Source organism: Periplaneta americana, chromosome 5 (assembly GCF_040183065.1).
Source record: "Periplaneta americana isolate PAMFEO1 chromosome 5, P.americana_PAMFEO1_priV1, whole genome shotgun sequence".
Lineage (NCBI taxonomy): Eukaryota > Metazoa > Arthropoda > Insecta > Blattodea > Blattidae > Periplaneta > Periplaneta americana.
This window is the reverse complement of record NC_091121.1, coordinates 6174767-6192755: the sequence shown is the minus strand read 5'-3', so window position 1 is coordinate 6192755 and position 17989 is coordinate 6174767. Positions and strand designations below refer to the sequence as shown.

Below are 17989 nucleotides of genomic sequence, written 5' to 3'. Positions count from 1 at the left end.
CCAATATATCCACATACTGTAAAATATAATGCTATCTAGTGTGCGAATAGTGCAACCTGAGGAATTATATTTTTTTCAACAGGACAATTCATCCATCCACACATTTTATTTCTGTCAGAGATGGTTTCAAACTCATGAAGGTGATAGATATTTCACTCATTCCTTGGGTTCCAAAAGTCCTGATCGCAACCCGTCGGAAAATTTTTGGACTGAAATTTAGCGCACGTGAATGATATCCTGGATAACACAAGAACCCATACGTCACAACAGTTATGGGAAATACTACAGAATGATTGGGATGATGTAGTCACGTCTGAACGCTATAAAATGGATTGTTGACTTCCGTGTGGAGAAGAATGGACAACATTAGGCTATACGGTATGATGGTAATTGGAGTGGCCATTGATTAGATTAATCAAAACAAATTGAAAAGAAAAGCAATATTTCATTTATTTGCTATCATTGTTCATTACAAAAATTCCCCTTCATTAACACTTAAATTGGATAAAATTCAATTTTCAAATAAATGTCGGAGTGTTGGAGTGCAAAGAAAAGAAATAATGAGTGCATATAATGAAATTTATCTGTAGCATGCTATAATGTGATTTTACATAAAATTAAACATTTTCACTAATTTTCTCTTCATTCTATTATTTAAAAATATATATATATATATATATATATATATATATATATATATATATAAATGTTTTGAGTGTTTTAAATTGCCATTCTTTATTATTCAGTCAGTGTTTACACTTTACAAGCTAATATCATGTTTGGTTTTGAAAGCACAGACATTTGCTATTTTCTATATATGCTTTGTTTATTTTTCACTTTGTTGCATCCACATTTTCGTTCCATTACTATATGAGACAGAGTGCTGCATTGGAGTTAAATCGCTCGATTGAACTCGGTCGAATGTCTCACCCTCGAGTGAGATACGATCGGTCGTGATACGCTCGTAATAAATAGAAGCACAGTACAAGGTCATCTCACCGACATGTCTTATCTTGTACGGAAGGCGACAGATAAGATACACATATGTTTTGCTCACACGGTAAAAATAAGGCTTTATTTTCTGCGTTTATAACAAACGCTTAATGGAACAGTCAATGGAACGTACCAAAACAGGAACATGAAGTTATAAATAAAATAGTATGAAAAACTTCGATATACAGTTATTATTGCTAATTAATAATTATTCAATTTTGATTTACCACATATATAATATGATAGGTCCATACATAGTGTTCCGCGTATATACTGCGACAATGTAGAAACGTTTTACAAAATATTATTGATATAGCAGTAGATTAATAACAATACTAGTACTACGTCACAGAAAATATAATAAAACGAATAATCATGCTGCACAACTGTTACAGACGCAAAGATTGATACACTAATTATTAGAGATTATCATTATTATTATTATTATTATTATTATTATTATTATTATTATTATTATTATTATTACTAGAAAACTTGATACGGTTCTTGCATTATCGTGATTGTATTCTCCGTTTATAATAATTACATTTACATCCAATAACATCTATCAGATGTGGCAAAAACAAAATCACTTCTGTGTGGGGGAAAAAAAAATACCTACAACATTTACATTACATTTTAAAGCAAGTTTTGTAGTTGTACTATGGAGAGGTTAGTTCAACACTGCAAAGTTTTGAAATGATAAACATCTATGATGTTACTACACACTTCATCACTGTAACAAGAACGAATGTCTAACGCTTGGCTTATACCGTTCGAGGATTTATCGCTCGTGACAATTTTACCTATCATGAATGTGCGCTAACTATCGGATTATGCTATGAACACTTGGCGCTCGAGCGAAAACGTCCGATGCAGACCTCTGCTATGAGAGTAATATGCAATTGTTTTCGTTATGTGTGCAAAATATAAATCAAACTGCTGTATCGTACGAGATGCAATTGACAATTTTAAGGTTTAAATTACAGGCATACCCATAAAAAATTATCTGTAGTAATGTCACGAGAGGTCTGAGATCTCCCGATAAATCCACGAGCGAAGCGAGTGAATTTATCTGGGAAATCTCAGACCTCGAGTGACATTTATTAGGACTATTTCGTGAATAAAATAAAAATGTAAATAATATATCACTAAAATTCGATCACAAAATGTTAATAATTGTATATTAACGAATACTTAATCTATTCAGACATTGTGAAGTTGAAATACTCGTAGATGAATATCGATTATTGCAATAAAGAAATTCGATATTATTCAGTAATGCCAATTGCGAAAAGCGAAATACAGGTTTAACAATGTTAATTACATGTACTGCACTTTTCTCTTATTATTATAACAAATACATTTTCATTATCTGCTGAAATCATAATTTAATTTAACAGTAACAGTGGGGACAGCTATATACCAATGCTTATGTATGCACAGCGAGACATGTTGCTACACAGTGAAGCCATCTCTGTATAGATAGGCCTAATTAAAACACGAATTTTATTACGCCATACGAAAGGCAGTTTGATCAAAGACATTATGACTATACAAGGTCTTTGAGTTTGACATGCGGTGATGTTACATAAATTTGAACGTCTATTAATTGTTTAATTTCAATACAAATGTTATAGGCTACAATTTTATAGGTTACGTTAGGCCTACCTGTGGAAGCAGGACCAATGTCAGCTGTGCCTTGTTTCGACCGTTACTTACAATGAGTGCTACACGAAAGCATTTTTTATAGCTCGACAAACGCGTTCTCGCTATAGTGTGTAACAGAACTAAAGCTGCATCTACACAGTTCAATATTCCAATAGCATATGCGTGCAATCTGGGAAGAATATTGAAAGAATCAAATGTAAAAGGTACGTTCAATTAAGATGCATAAAGATTTTGTGTCTACATGGTGCGCCGTTTTGAACGTCGTCTTCACTGCGTAAATATATTAATTAATATTAAATATCAATCTTGCATTCATTGCTTTAAAGTTGAAAGAAAAGTTTAACCGTGTAGTTGCATCTTAATGTATGTATCTTAATGTATGTATGCATCAATTTACGGGAAAACAGTTGGCTACAACGACTAAACAAAAGAAGGACCATGCGATAAATTGATAGCGATAAATCTAGCTGCAGAAATTATCGCAAAGTCTGACTGTTATTGGTTGGAATTCAAAATTTAATTACACTTCATTGGTCGAAAATGGAATGACGTCATATAAACGAAATAGTCCTAATAAAATTATTGACCCGATTTTTAGAATATTAATCTGTTGATTGTTAGTGCCACCTTCTTTAATTAATGTAATTAACGTATTTTTATTACTATGACAACAGCCAAAGAAAAAGATGCTATAGGCGCATCAACGCAAAGAACCGTGGTGAGAGGACGGGTTAAAAGATGCCGTGTTTATTCACCTATGGCACTAGACCACTAGGTTTCTCCTTTAGAATCAAGCTTTCTGTTATGAGGAGGGGTGATTTGTTACCTGTGCGGAGGCTACTTGCCGCCCACGGTACTGTCCTGGAATGAGTACAAATATCAACTTAAGAACGAGGAAAACTGTACAGTATATGGGACAAAAGTTTTGGGAGCCATTTACCACATTAATTTACTGGTAACTAATTAATAGGATCCTTTCCTATTGTTGTTGTTTTCTAATGCCAGGCGTTTGACAATAAAGTCATTTGACCTCTTGCACTCCAATATTTTTCAAAGATATTATCATGGCCAGCCACTGAACCACAGATTTTGAGGTGTTCCGAATCCATTTCTTGGTTTGAGTTGCACATTGGGCAGTTAGGTGACTGATATATTCCAATTCTATGCATGTGTTTGGCCAAACAATCATGGCCTGTTGCCAGTCTAAATGCAGCTACAGACGATTTTCGTGGTAAATCGGGAATTAACTGTGGATTATGATGCAGAGAGTTCCATTTTTTCCCTTGAGATTGTGTTATCAAATTTTGTTTGTTGAAGTCTAAGTATGTAGATTTAATCAATCTTTTCACAGAGTAATACGTAGATCTAGTAACAGGTCTGTAAGTAGCAGTGCTGCCCTTCTTTGCTAAAGCATCCGCATTCTCGTTTCCCAGGATTCCACAATGGGATGGCATCCATTGGAATACAATTCTTTTATTGAGTGATATTAATTGAGAGATCATTTTAGTTATTACTACTGTTTGAGATGGTGTGTCTTTAGAGACTATTGATAGAAGAGCTGCTTTGGAGTCTGACAATATAACTGCATTCTTAAATTTATTGATGTGGCATAGAAGATTCCTGAGACTTTCACTTATTGCAACGATTTCTCCATCAAAACTTGTTGTTCCATATCCAAGAGATTGTGGAGGGTACCTAATATTAATTGTCTCTAAAGACAATTATTTCATTATTTCAGTGTTTACTTCTGATTTCAGTATTTCTTCTGTTAAATTTAGATTATATTCTATATTTAATAGAGTTAAAGGGTTTGGTTTAATTTGTAACTTTTCTTTTAAATTCGGGATATTGATTTTGATATCTGACATACTGCGGAGAAATTTTAATTACTTCGCCTTTCATAAACGAAATAGAATATGTTCAAAACCAAGCTCTCAGGCTCATTACTGGTGGAATCAAAACAACTCCAATAGATTCTATGAGATTCCTCACTAATATTAACAGCATTAAAATGAAAATAGAAGAAAAAGCACTGATTCAGTATGAAAAACTTATCAGATTACCAGGAAACAATTGGCTTTCATACAGTCCTTTCCTATTGTTATGGCTATGAGTAGACACCAGTCATATTAGATTAGTACTTATTTCTTATGAATGAAGATTACAAGTGTCTGAAAGATAGTGCATACAAATTATGAAATATTAAGCACTCTGGCAAAGCCACAAAACGAATATTTTTTTTTTCAGTTTTTTTTTCATAAATATTTATTCTTAATTTTTACTTCTTTGTTTATTATTTCTTCAGTTCTATTAAATTAAATATTTCAAGATGTAGTACTGTTAATGCAGTCAATCAATAAATATGAATGTTGTAAATATGGTAAATAGAATCTGTGAAAATTCAACTAATTAAGCGCCAACAATGATATTCAAATTTGAAGAACCTGACCACCAGAATTTGAAATAACATAATTATGATTTGCTTGAACATTATTCCACTTTAACTAAGTTATACGAATGACTTTATGGGCATTAATTTAGATAAATTTTGACTAAATTTTGTAAAAACAGACGAGTAGTGATTTAATAAAAGAGGTAGTATTGTAATCCTATGTCTGTGGTATCGCATGAAGTTCTATGATATACGAGAATTTCAAAAAAATTATATCCAATAATATAATAAGTATTGTTGGTTCTATTATGTATATTAGAGATCCAAATATTTGTGTTGAAGAAGCGAAATTTGATAAAATGAATCATACAAATAGGTAACGTATACTCGTTTGAAACTTAGTTGCATGCAGACGAATTGATTTTGTTTTCTATGCGTTGAAAATAAGTCGTAATTCTGAGGGAATGAGAGGCGATTGTTAAAACTTACTCTTATCTTTGGTATGGGTTACAAAAACTTTTGAAAAAGGGGCAGGTCCATCCACAGTGACAGCCCGGACGCGAATTTCGTATTTCTGTCCTGGCAGCAGCTTAGTAAACTTCGCTGTTTGCAAGTTATTTGGCGTAGTGTGCGACAACCACCTCCAGTACTCCTTCATCTGCACTTCGAAGTGTGTGACTGGACACCACAAATGACTCTCTGAAGTGTACTGCAATCAAAACATAACGTTTAATTGTAATAATTATCTACTTGTATTATGTGTCATATATAAGATATCTCATTCATCTTGCTCAACCAAAACAATAAAAAAATATTGTTTCAAAGAAAAGTTGTTTATGTGCAATCGAAAATTAATACTATTGGTATATCTTCCTTGTAAAGTTTTCTTCGAGGACGTATCAACTTCACTTTTTTAAATGGCATAATGTCGGCCTACATTGTATTCAATGAATCATCTAATCTCTTCGAGGCTTGTTTAAAAATGTACCACAATGTACCATTTTAATAAATAAAACATTGGGATATGCAAAAGAATATGGAACACGTGCTTACTGCAAGTCTGAAGTAAAATACCACTTTATAACATTGCAAAACAGTTATTGGGCCTAATTTTATAAATGGCACCTTAAATGACAGATGATGTGCCTGATTCTTGAGAATCATTCTTCCTGACTTTTTTAAGGCCATACCTTTGAGGGACAGAATGGTTACGTGGTACCAGCATGATGGATGCCCAGCACATAACACCTTAAGAGCCCGTCATGTTCTGGACCGAAAATAACGTGGTAGGTGGATTGGACGTGGTGGACCAATTAGTTGGTCTGCTCGTTCTCCTTACCTTAACACCGCTAGACTTAGTCTGGACAGTGGTATTATTTATGTTTGTATATCCATTCAGGCTTATTTGAAGGATTCATAACAAGCTGTTTTTTACGGTGATGGGTTGTTAGCCCTTCGCCCAACCCCCAAGCTGGAGGACCACCCTCATCGGCTATCATATGATTCGGTTAAGAGAGAAGTTTTATATGATATTCTTATTGAATTTGGTATTCCCAAGAAACTAGTTCGATTAATTAAAATGTGTCTCAGTGAAACGTACAGCAGAGTCCGTATAGGTCAGTTTCTGTCAGATGCGTTTCCAATTCACTGTGGGCTAAAGCAAGGAGATGCACTGTCGCCTTTACTTTTTAACTTTGCTCTAGAATATGCCATTAGGGAAGTCCAGGGTAACAGAGAGGGTTTGGAATTGAACGGGTTACATCAGCTTCTTGTCTATGCGGATGACGTGAATATGTTAGGAGAAAATCCACAAAAGATTAGGGAAAACACGGGAATTTTACTGGAAGCAAGTAAAGAGATAGGTTTGGAAGTAAATCCCGAAAAGACAAAGTATATGATTATGTCTCGTGACGAGAATATTGTACGAAATGGAAATATAAAAATTGGACATTTATCTTTTGAAGAGATGGAGAAGTTCAGATATCTTGGAGCAACAGTAACAAAAATAAATGATACTCGGGAGGAAATTAAACAGAGAATAAATGTGGGAAATTCCGTTATTATTCGGTTGAGAAGCTTTTATCATCCAGTCTTCTGTCAAAAAATCTGAAAGTTAGAATTTATAAAACAATTATATTACCGGTTGTTCTTTGTGGTTGTGAAACTTGGACTCTCACTTTGAGAGAGGAACATAGGTTAAGGGTGTTTGAGAATACGGTGCTTAGGAAAATATTTGGGGCTAAGAGGGATGAAGTTACAGGAGAATGGAGAAAGTTACACAACACAGAGCTGCACGCATTGTATTCTTCACCTGACGTAATTAGGAAGATTAAATCCAGACGTTTGAGATGGGCTGGGCATGTATTACGTATGGGCGAATCCAGAAATGCATATAGTGTGTTAGTTGGGAGGCTGGAGGGAAAAAGACCTTTAGGGAGGCCGAGACGTAGATGGGAAGATAATATTAAAATGTATTTGAGGGGGGTGAGATATGATGATAGACACTGGATTAATCTTGCTCAGGACAGGGACCAATGGCGGGCTTATGTGAGGGCGGCAATGAACTTCCGGGTTCCTTAAAAGCCGGTAAGTAAGTAAGTAAGTGAGTAAGTAAGTACATCCATTCAGAAGGCAACACTAGAACGATCTAGGTCGTCATTAATCAAAATATTGTAATTATGCATTGATTCCAATGGTCACCACTTCGAGCAGGACATGTAAATGTTCTGTTTTAGTAGGAATACCGATGTGCTACAAAATATCATTTTACTTCGGACTTGCAGTAAGTACACTGTGAGTTCCATATATTTTGCACTCCTCAATATTTTGTTTATTAGAATGGCACATTATAATCCTTTTGAATAGGCCTTGTACGGGTTAAATCATTCATTGAATAAAAAGTACATGGTACCTTCTAAAATTAGAACTCATTACTCTATTTCCTTAATGAACAACATTGCAAGAAGAATATACTCATAGTATTAATTTCCCATTTCACTTAAATAACTTTTCTTAAATTTATTTTTCATTCGGCACAAAAAAAAATTGGGCTAGCAGAGATAAATGCGACATCCTATATATGACATAACAGAGTGCACCGTAAGTAATGTCGTTAATTTCAGGGGGTTATGTTATTTGGAATATTTCAAACAAATACGTTTAATACAATTTTGCTCGTTTTTGCTTCCTTTTCGAGATGAACATTTTTTATATGAAACATTTCATAGTGTGTTGTGAGAAAGCCATTGATTTAATTCCCAATATGCTCAATCAATTTAAGAGAGAAGTGTATTGTGATAATAAATGATTGAAATAATTTTAGTTTTATTATTTAAATATGCAGAAATTTGACTCGAACAGATGTAACATTGTATAATTTCTTTGTAGAACGAAAAGACGACACTCTAGTCCAGTGGTTGCCAAACACCACGAAATTGTGACGTAATAGAAATGCAACCCGCACACCACTATCGCAGGGAGAGGGGTGAAGTGGGTATCTCCTCAGGTAATGCAGTGAATAACAGTGCAGAGACGGACTGTGACCAAAAAACGAAAGCAATATAATATTCTTCTACTTATTAACTATACATACTTTTTTCCATGTTAATTTTTTATCCTCCTATTCATTATTTTTGTATTATTAATAAAATAAAAATAAAATATTTTCTTATTTACCATAGAAAGAGCGTGTACTTTACATCAGCAGATATTTGAAATTAGAAAAACGTACCAGACTGGTCACAAAGTTGTAAATTACATTACATACTTCAAAAAAATGTTGAAGTATTTTACTCCGATTAAGACATAGAAGCCGATATTTTTTATTGTTTATTTATTAATGAAATATTCAAATTACACTCATACGTAGAAAAAAACGTGGAAATATTTTACACCGATTAAAACACAGAAGCCAATACTTTTTATTGTTTATTCATTAATGAAATATTCAAATTACACTACATACGTCGAAAAAAACGTTGAAGTATTTTACCCCGATTAAGACATAGAAGCCGATACTTTTTATTGTTCGTTTAATATTCAAGTTACAGGTAAGGGCGTGGTAGTCTTCAAAACAAGAAAAATAATGACAACGTACATTGTTATTTTATACTTCATTTAAAATTTTACAACAAATTAAGTATCTCATATTTTTGCCATCTGCACAAAATAAATACTTTCCCTCCCATGCTCCCTAAAATTAAGTTTTTACTTACTATCTGTTTTGGAAAAGGCATCGAAACATATTATCCTCACACTTGTAACATTACATGCGTACGTCCGCTGCTGATAAATGTCTTTACTTATATCGAAGTGATGGCTGTAAACAGAGGGTGGGAGGTATGATGCCATGGTTACGCTCGAGTGGAGACAGGGGCATGTGTCGCGACACAGCTTTTGGCGATCACTGCTCTAGCCATATTTTGAGTATTTCTTTTGAAATTAAGCAAATCCCTCATTCTGAACAAATAATTCCTTTTTTGTAAATCGTTCATATATTATAACAAGGGTTTATAAATAGTGACTTAAAATCCTTTAAAAAAGGAACTTTTCCCGAATTGTGAAATCATCCGAGTGGAAAGGGTAATTCTTAAACTAAAATAGTGGTGAATTTTGTAAGTACTTCTATATGTAAAAATTTCTCGCTCTCAGGAATTATGTTTTAATTCGAGACAAAACAGTAGGCGTGCTGTTTAATTTGGCGATTTATTTTTATTGATACAAGAACTGCGACGAGAATAGTAACATTTAATTCAACTAAATGATCATTGTATTTTTTTTTATTTCAGATGACTCATTTATTGACATTTTAGATAGCATTAAATACAGTCAAACCCTATTATACACTATCATTAAGAATCGAGCAGACAGAAAAAAGCCAAAAACTTACATTCCACGCAACTCTAAGACTGTCGTCTGTCGCTTCTGCCAGGTGGAGATTGTAATGCACGGCACTGGGCACTGAAATAAAAATATAGGATAAATGAGTTACCAAGTTATCATCAATCATAAGAAAGCAACATTATCATCACCACCACGATCAACGTATTTATAGTAATAAATAAATAACAAATAAATAAATAAAAATGAGAAATAAAAAAAATAAAATAAAAAAATAAATTAGTGAATGAGTGAATAATTAACTAAGTAAATAAATAAATAAATAAATAAGTAAATGAATGAATGAATGAATGAATGAATAAATAAATAAATAAGTAAATGAATAAATACATGAATGAATAAATAATTATATAAATAAATGAATAAATACATAAATACATAAATAAATAAATAAATGCATAAATGAATGAATGAATAAATAAATAAATAAATAACTAATAAATGAATAAATAAATAAATAAATAAAATAAAATAAATAAATGAGTGAATAAGTAAATGAATGAATAAATAAATAAATAAGTAAATGAATAAATAAATAAATAAGTAAATAAATAAATAAATAAATAAAATAAATTAATTAAATAAATAAATAGATAAATAAATAAATAAATTTATATAAATAAATGAGTGAATGAATGAATAAATAAATAAATAAATAAGTGAATGAGTGAATAAGTAAATAAGTAAGTAAATAAATAAATAGGTAAATAAAAAAATGAGTGAATGAGTGAATAAATAAATACATAAATAAATTAGTGAGTTTCCTCACTGCTGAGGTTTACCTCGACCAAAAACAGATTCATTCATAGTTTTCTGCCAAGTGTTCTGTTTTTCACTGCAAACCCAGCAATCTCCAATATTCTCTATTTCCCGCCTTCCTCTTAGTCTCCGTATAGGATCCATATATCTTAATGTTGTCTATCATTTGATACTATGTTCTTCTGCCCGAACTTTTCTCCCGTTCATTATTCCTTCCGTGCATCCTTCAGTACGCAATTTCCTCTTAGCCAATCACCCATTCAATTTTTCTTTCTCTTCCTGATCAGTTTCAGCATCATTCTTTCTTCATCCACTCTTTCTAGCACAGTTTCATTTATTCTGTTTGTCCATTTGACACGCCCATTCTTCTCCATATTCACATTTCAAATGCTTCTAGTCGCTTTCTTCACTTGTTCGTAATGTCTATATTTATGACACATAAAATGCCACACAGCACTTCATAGTCTTATCCTTAGTTATTTTTCTCGGAAGATGCTCCTTTTTTTTGTTAAAAGTTTCGTTGGCCATTGCGATCCTTCTTTTGACTTCCTGGCAGCAGCTCATGTTCCTGCTTATAGTACACCCAAGTATTTGAAGCTGTGCACTTGCTCTAGTGCCTCATTTCGAATGCGCACGTTTACCTTCTTTATTTTGCTTTCTATAACCATGATCTTCGTCCTGTTTGCATTTATCTTCATCCCAATACTTCTCACAGCAGTCATTTAGCTCCAGTAGCATATCCCTTAGTATCGTCTCCTCTTCTAACAACGCCATATCGTGAGCAAATCTCATGCACTTTATTCTTCTTCCTCCTACTATCACTTCTCCCATGTTCTGAAAACAGTTCTTCACTAAATCCTCCAAGAAGATATTGAACAGGATAGGTGATAAAGGGCATCCTTGACGTACTCCTTTCCCTATTGCACTTCCTTCTGACATTTCTTCTCCTATCCTGACTTTGACTCGTCTTTTCACATAAAGAATAGTGAACAGTTTTCTCTCTTTACAATCCACACAAATTGTCTTCAGAATCCCTGTAACATAAACAGATACGATACACAAAATATTTGCTAATTAGTACGGGTATATTTGGAAAGGAAGTTCTACAAAGGTTGTTTTATCTTTTTCCTCGAAATTTCTTTGTGTGTTAAATATCTTCTGTCCTAGTCCACGTTCTACATACTTCCTTGGACCTCTCCCCATTCGTCCTTTCGATTATCTGTCTTTTCGTCTTCTACCTTCTAGCCCCCATTCTAGGGTTGCCCTTGGCAATCAGCCGTCGGATATTATTCTTATATTTCTATACCATTCCAGTGTTTTTATTAAATTATTTACAAAATATCTATTTTCTTGTTCATCCTTAATTCCTCTTATTTTAATGATTTCAAGTCTCCTCCTTTTTTCATTTCCTGGCTGATCACCTCCAAAAATCCATTTCCTTAGCCAGTTATTTATCCTGATGTTTCTTGTTAAAAACCCAAGTTTCAGCTCCATACAGCAATATGATTTGCACCATTGACTTGTAAATAAGGAGTTTTGCCTTCAAAATACCAGTAATATTACTGTTGCATGAAATAGTTTTCTCACGCCAATTGCTTTCATTTCATTTTTTATTTTTATTCTAATTCCAGATTTGAAGTTCCATTTTGTCCAGTTATTTCCAGTAGATTTAGTGCAATGTGAAAGAACTCATCCGGACAAAATTCCGGCATACTGGCGACGCTGATATAACGTCGGCAGTTGCGAGCATCGATAAATAAAAAAAACACATAATTCTTAAATTCTTCCATGTTTGTTGTTAGGTACCCCGTTTACTATAATTTATTTTCAAGCCCCACTGTTACTGTTCTAATGAACTTGTATTCGGATGATCCGGGGTCCGATTCTGCTATCATGACTCAGGCTTTTCGTAGTTTCCTTTGTATCTCCAGGCAAATACCGGTATAATAACAATAAAAAAACAACCTTCTTTCTTAACTCCTAATCATCACGGTTCGACATATTACCATATCTTCCGCTAGACTAGCCATCTATTCGATAAGTGACCAAAGATACAGGGACATCACTTTATTTTTACTTCAATTTTTATTGTATCTGCGTTTCTAAATGTACTTGACTCCCACCCATTTCACTAATGTCCTTGCTCCCGTCAGTCACACAAACTTACGGCCGCTGTTGCTAGCAGTGAAATAAACAGTACAGAGTACAGTGTGTTTCAGAAATATGTTGCGTTTTCTATAGAAGAAAAAGCTTATATTGTTGAAGTTTATTTTCACACAGGTATGGTGTGTAGCATACCTGAATTTATCTGTGTGGACTGAGCGCAAGTGAAGATTAGAGTTACCGAAAGTACGATATCCTATAATATGGTACGATACTTAACAGCATTATTTAAACAAGAGTTTTGTTTTACTGTTTGTAGGTATGAAGGACGATGATCGAAACTGGAATTACAATATAACCGAATGTGAACAACAGTTTTTTTTTTTTTTTTTTTTTACAATTTCCTGATTATATCATTACGGAATATTTTCGTAGAAATGTCATTAATCTGGTAGATACATTTAGAGCAACAGAGTGTACAGAAAGGAAGAAAAGTGTAAGATGGCCAACAAAGGTGACAGAAGATGCTGTAGAAGATGCTAGAGAAAGGATGCAGCGAGGTCCTAATAAATCGGTCAAGAAGTTAGCTGTAGAAATTGGGGTTTCTTACGGAAGTGCTCACAAAATTCTGAAGAATAAATTAGGTTAGTAATATGTTGAATAAAGTAGACATTACATAATGTATATAACCGCCTGAAGACTTGAGTTTGTGAAAAAATTGTTACTATTCTACTGTTTCTTGATAAAATGCTGTAAAGTAATGACCAAACTGAAAATCGTAATACTATATTTCCCTGTAACATAAATGGATACAGTACTTTTCTCTCCTCCTATAGCTAGTAAAATGATTTGTTTATATATTGCACTAGCAACTCCAAACTCCTGTAATGGAAGGGGGGTAACAGTGTTTCTCCGAGTATAGCCAGGATAATGTTAAAAATGTTGGTAAAAATAAAGTGATGTCCCTGTAGTAACATTTTTGGAAGACTAGAAATGTAGGTGTGGTAACGAACAGTGAACTCGAATATTTCCTCGAAAATTTATTTATTTAATGCAGGGCTGTAGAGTTTATCTTTAGCAAAAGTGATAATGGCAACATGCAATATTCATAGAAACAAGTAAACAAATGTACAAATAAACAAACAAACAAACAGTGAGAGAGTACATAAATAGATATATAACATGAAAGAAGAGTAACAGATTTTATATTTGGATAGCCATCGTCTTCTCTCTTGCTTCCCAATACTTCTCTACCAGTGTTGTGGAGGACAATCCGTTAGATGGTCTGAGTCCATTAAGATGTTCTGGTTGCAGCGTGGGCAGTTAGGATTCTGCAGTAAACCAATGCTGCATAGATGTTTACCCAAGCAATCATGTCCAGTTGCTAATCGGAATTTGACAACTGCTTCTCTCCTTGGACAATCTGGTACCGAAGTTACATTGTCTTTCCATTCAGAGGTGCTTATGTTATCTTGCAGAGATTTTTATAAGTGTCCTTCACCTTCTGTCGTATGATAGTTGATGCTCGACTGTAGGGTACTTCACAAAGGGCAGGATTTTAGTGCCTTTTTTGCAAGAGAATCAGCTATTTCATTCCCGGGGATACCACAATGGGATGGTATCCACTGCACGACCACTTTTTTGTTTTGCTCAGTAAGGTTCCTAATTGTTTTCCTGCATTCGTGTATATCAGGACAAGGTGGATGGTTAGATTTGTTGGTGATGGCGGATATTGCAGCATTTGAAAATGTTGAAAACTGAGGCAATAATTGAAGCGTGCGTCGGCTGGAACAACGTTATAAGTTACATTTGGTAAAATTTACAGGAGCTGCAAAAATGTGTACGCGTACAACGTTGTTCTTATAGGGTAGCAAACTTTTGAGTAGACAAATTTCACGTACTGCATTGATGGACAGTTACAAGCCAAGGAGTATAGCAAAGTAACATGACATACAACATTATTACACGGAAACACGCCGAATGAAAATTTTGTAACTTACAACGGTGTTCCAGCCGACGCTTCAGTTGCTGGAGAGCAGTTTTTATGGCTCTCACTTCTCCATCAAAGGCAATGTTGTCTCTGCCCAGAGATAGATATGTTGAGAAGAGCCTACGGTATATGCCAACTCTAGCAGTGCCATCTCTTTCTATCTGTGACCCGTCCGTGTAGCCATGTTATACCTCGTCAGAATAGTTTCTGTGGCGACGGCTCGCCGAATGTTTCGAGGAGTATCATTTTTCTTAGAGTCCTGAGTGTAGTCTATATTATCCTGTTCTAATGGGTTTTCTGGAAGCAATATTGGGCATAGTGATTATTTTTTTATTGAATCTGTCCAGTACTATATTTTTCTTATGGATATTTTTCTTTTCTATTTTTCAATTAGTATTTTTTCAAATTCTCCTTAAAACTATAATGTCTATTAACTTCTGTCATTATTTTAAGCAACTGGAACTGCTACAAGCTCGAGAATTTCTTCTTTTTGGGCACAAACTATATATTTTCGGTAGATTATGTTTGCGCTAACTGTTGTTTATAAAGGCTATCTTAAGCACTAATGACGACTACTAAAGCGCCAAATTTCACAGCTGGTGTAGAAAATTGCTCAGTAAAAGTAGCGACTATGATTGTGCCATGAGATAATACAGGATGTAATATATATATTTTAGTTGGTTATTTAGCGACGCTGGATCAACTGTATATGATTATGTCTCGTGACCAGAATATTGTACCAAATGAAACTATAAAAATTGGAGATTTATGCTTCGAAGAGGTGGAAAAATTGAAATATCTTGGAGCAACAGTAACAAATATAAATGACACTCGGGAGGAAATTAAACGCAGAATAAGCATGGGAAATGCCTGTTATTATTCGGTTGAGAAGCTTTTGTCATCTAGTCTTCTGTCAAAAAATCTGAAAGTTAGAATTTATAAAACAGTTATATTACCGGTTGTTCTGTATGGTTGTGAAACTTGGACTCACACTTTGAGAGAGGAACAGAGATTAAGGGTGTTTGAGAATAAGGTGCTTAGAAAAATATTTGAGGCTAAGAGGGATGAAGTTACAGGAGAATGGAGGAAGTTACACAACACAGAACTGCACGCATTGTATTCTTCACCTGACATAATTAGGAACATTAAATCCAGACTTTTGGGATGGGCAGGACATGTAGCACGTATGGGCGAATCCAGAAATGCATATAGAGTGTTAGTTGGGAGGCCGGAGGGAAAAAGACCTTTAGGGAGGCCGAGACGTAGATGAGAAGATAATATTAAAATGGATTTGAGGGAGGTGGGATATGATGATAGAGACTGGATTAATCTTGCTCAGGATAGGGACCAATGGCGGGCTTATGTGAGGGCGGCAATGAACCTCCGGGTTCCTTAAAAGCCAGTAAGTAAGTAAGTGTCAACTACTAGGTTATTTAGCGTCGATGAGATTGGTGATAGCGAGATGGTATTTGACGAGATGAGGCCGAGGATTCGCCATAGATTACATGGCATTCACCTTACGGTTGGGGAAAACCTCGGAAAAAACCCAATCAGGTAATCAGCCCAAGCGGGAATCGAACCCGCGCCCAACTTCAGACCGGTAGGCAAGCGCCTTAACAGACTGAGCCACACCGGTGGCAGGATGTAAAAGAGTGCCAAGAACGCACGTGAGACTTGGGCCGTAAACGTTAAAGCTCGTTTCTGTAGCTGATGAACAACGCTGCCAGTATTTTGAGATCGATTTCAGTGAAATTAATTTGCATGTTTGATGTTCCTGGTTGAACCTCAGATCACTTGTAACAGGATCAACCTTATGGGTTTTGAAGACAACAACTTTTGTCAAGGAAATCAAGTTTTCTGGTATAACTCCCTGTAAAGTTGATTTGAATAATTTCGAGGGAAAAACTGTTCCGGGTTCGATATCCGGCCCAGGAACAATTTCTCCCTCGAAATTATTCAATTTTTATCAATTTTATTACGCTGCCATCTAGCGACTGCAGAAGAAATCACGTTATAATTCTCATTTGAATTGCATGGAGCAACTGTACTTCCATCTAGCGGTCGTTACCAATCGACAGTGGCGATCCTGGTGGTTGCTCTCTTTCACATGTTACTGTTTTTATTATGGGGATACAGCAGTGGCGTATACTGGTTAAAGGGTTTGGGCTACCGCTGACCCTATTATTACACAAAATATATCTAACAATTACTTTAATTTTAATTACTATGGTAAAACTAATAATACAAAATTATTACATTATGTTATATTATAAACTTTTTCTTTTGTAATTTCCTTGGGCTACCGCGGGTAGCCCCGGTAGCCCGCAAAATACGCCCCTGGGATACAGGGTGGAAGTGAAATAACCCTGCAGATTGAAAGGGGCGATATGATACCCTGAAGTGATTAGAAAACCTATACTACGTTTTGTGATTAAATGCATGGTTAATTAGAAAATTGAGTTGGAAGTTTCAGCAGTCTGGGAACATCGCCGCTAATACACTCTACTCATGCTACAGATGTAAGAGGTCAACGAACTCGGTGTGTTTCGCTATACAAGCTGTTCTCTGGCGCTGCGTTGCAACTAACTCGCATTGTGCAGTGACTTGAATTTAGAGGTTTTTTTTCAATTAAGTTTACACGAAAACCGTCCACGCTATTGAAATACGCCAGAGGGATAAATTATTCTTTATTAGATTTCCTATCGATATGGACAGAAATCACGATCCTACTCGCAATCGTTACCGAATAAGAGGTTATTAAACATAAAAAAAAATTCTGAATATGATACAGTTTTTTTGTTACGTGTTGGTTGGTTGGTTGGTTGGTTGGTTGATTTCTAATGCCAGGCGTTTGACAATGAAGTCATTTGACCTGTTGCACTCCAATATTTTTCAAAGATATTATCATGACCAGCCAATGAAGCACAGGTTTTGAGGTGTTCCGAATCCATTTCTTGGTTTGAGTTGCACAATGGGCAGTTAGGGCACTGATATATTCCAATTCTATGCAGGTGTTTAGCCAAACAATCATGGCCTGTTGCCAATCTAAATGCAGCTACAGACGATTTTCGTGGTAAATCGGGAATTAACTGTGGATTTTGATGCAGAGAGTTCCATTTTTTCCCTTGGGATTGTGTTATCAAATTTTGTTTATTGAAGTCTAAGTATGTAGATTTAATAAA

At 34.7% G+C, this 17989-nt stretch overlaps 1 protein-coding gene across 2 annotated transcripts in view; it reads right to left on the bottom strand.

The window, feature by feature from the left end:
• LOC138699435 (uncharacterized) overlaps positions 1–17989 on the bottom strand; it is a 123991-nt gene that overhangs the window by 31063 nt on the left and 74939 nt on the right. For both annotated transcript variants that reach the window (XM_069825299.1, XM_069825300.1), the window contains exons 15-16: positions 9945–10015; positions 5546–5765 (exon numbers count right to left, since the gene is read on the bottom strand). In XM_069825299.1, the coding sequence (XP_069681400.1) occupies positions 5546–5765; positions 9945–10015 (291 nt within the window). The remainder of the gene's footprint in view (positions 1–5545; positions 5766–9944; positions 10016–17989) is intronic.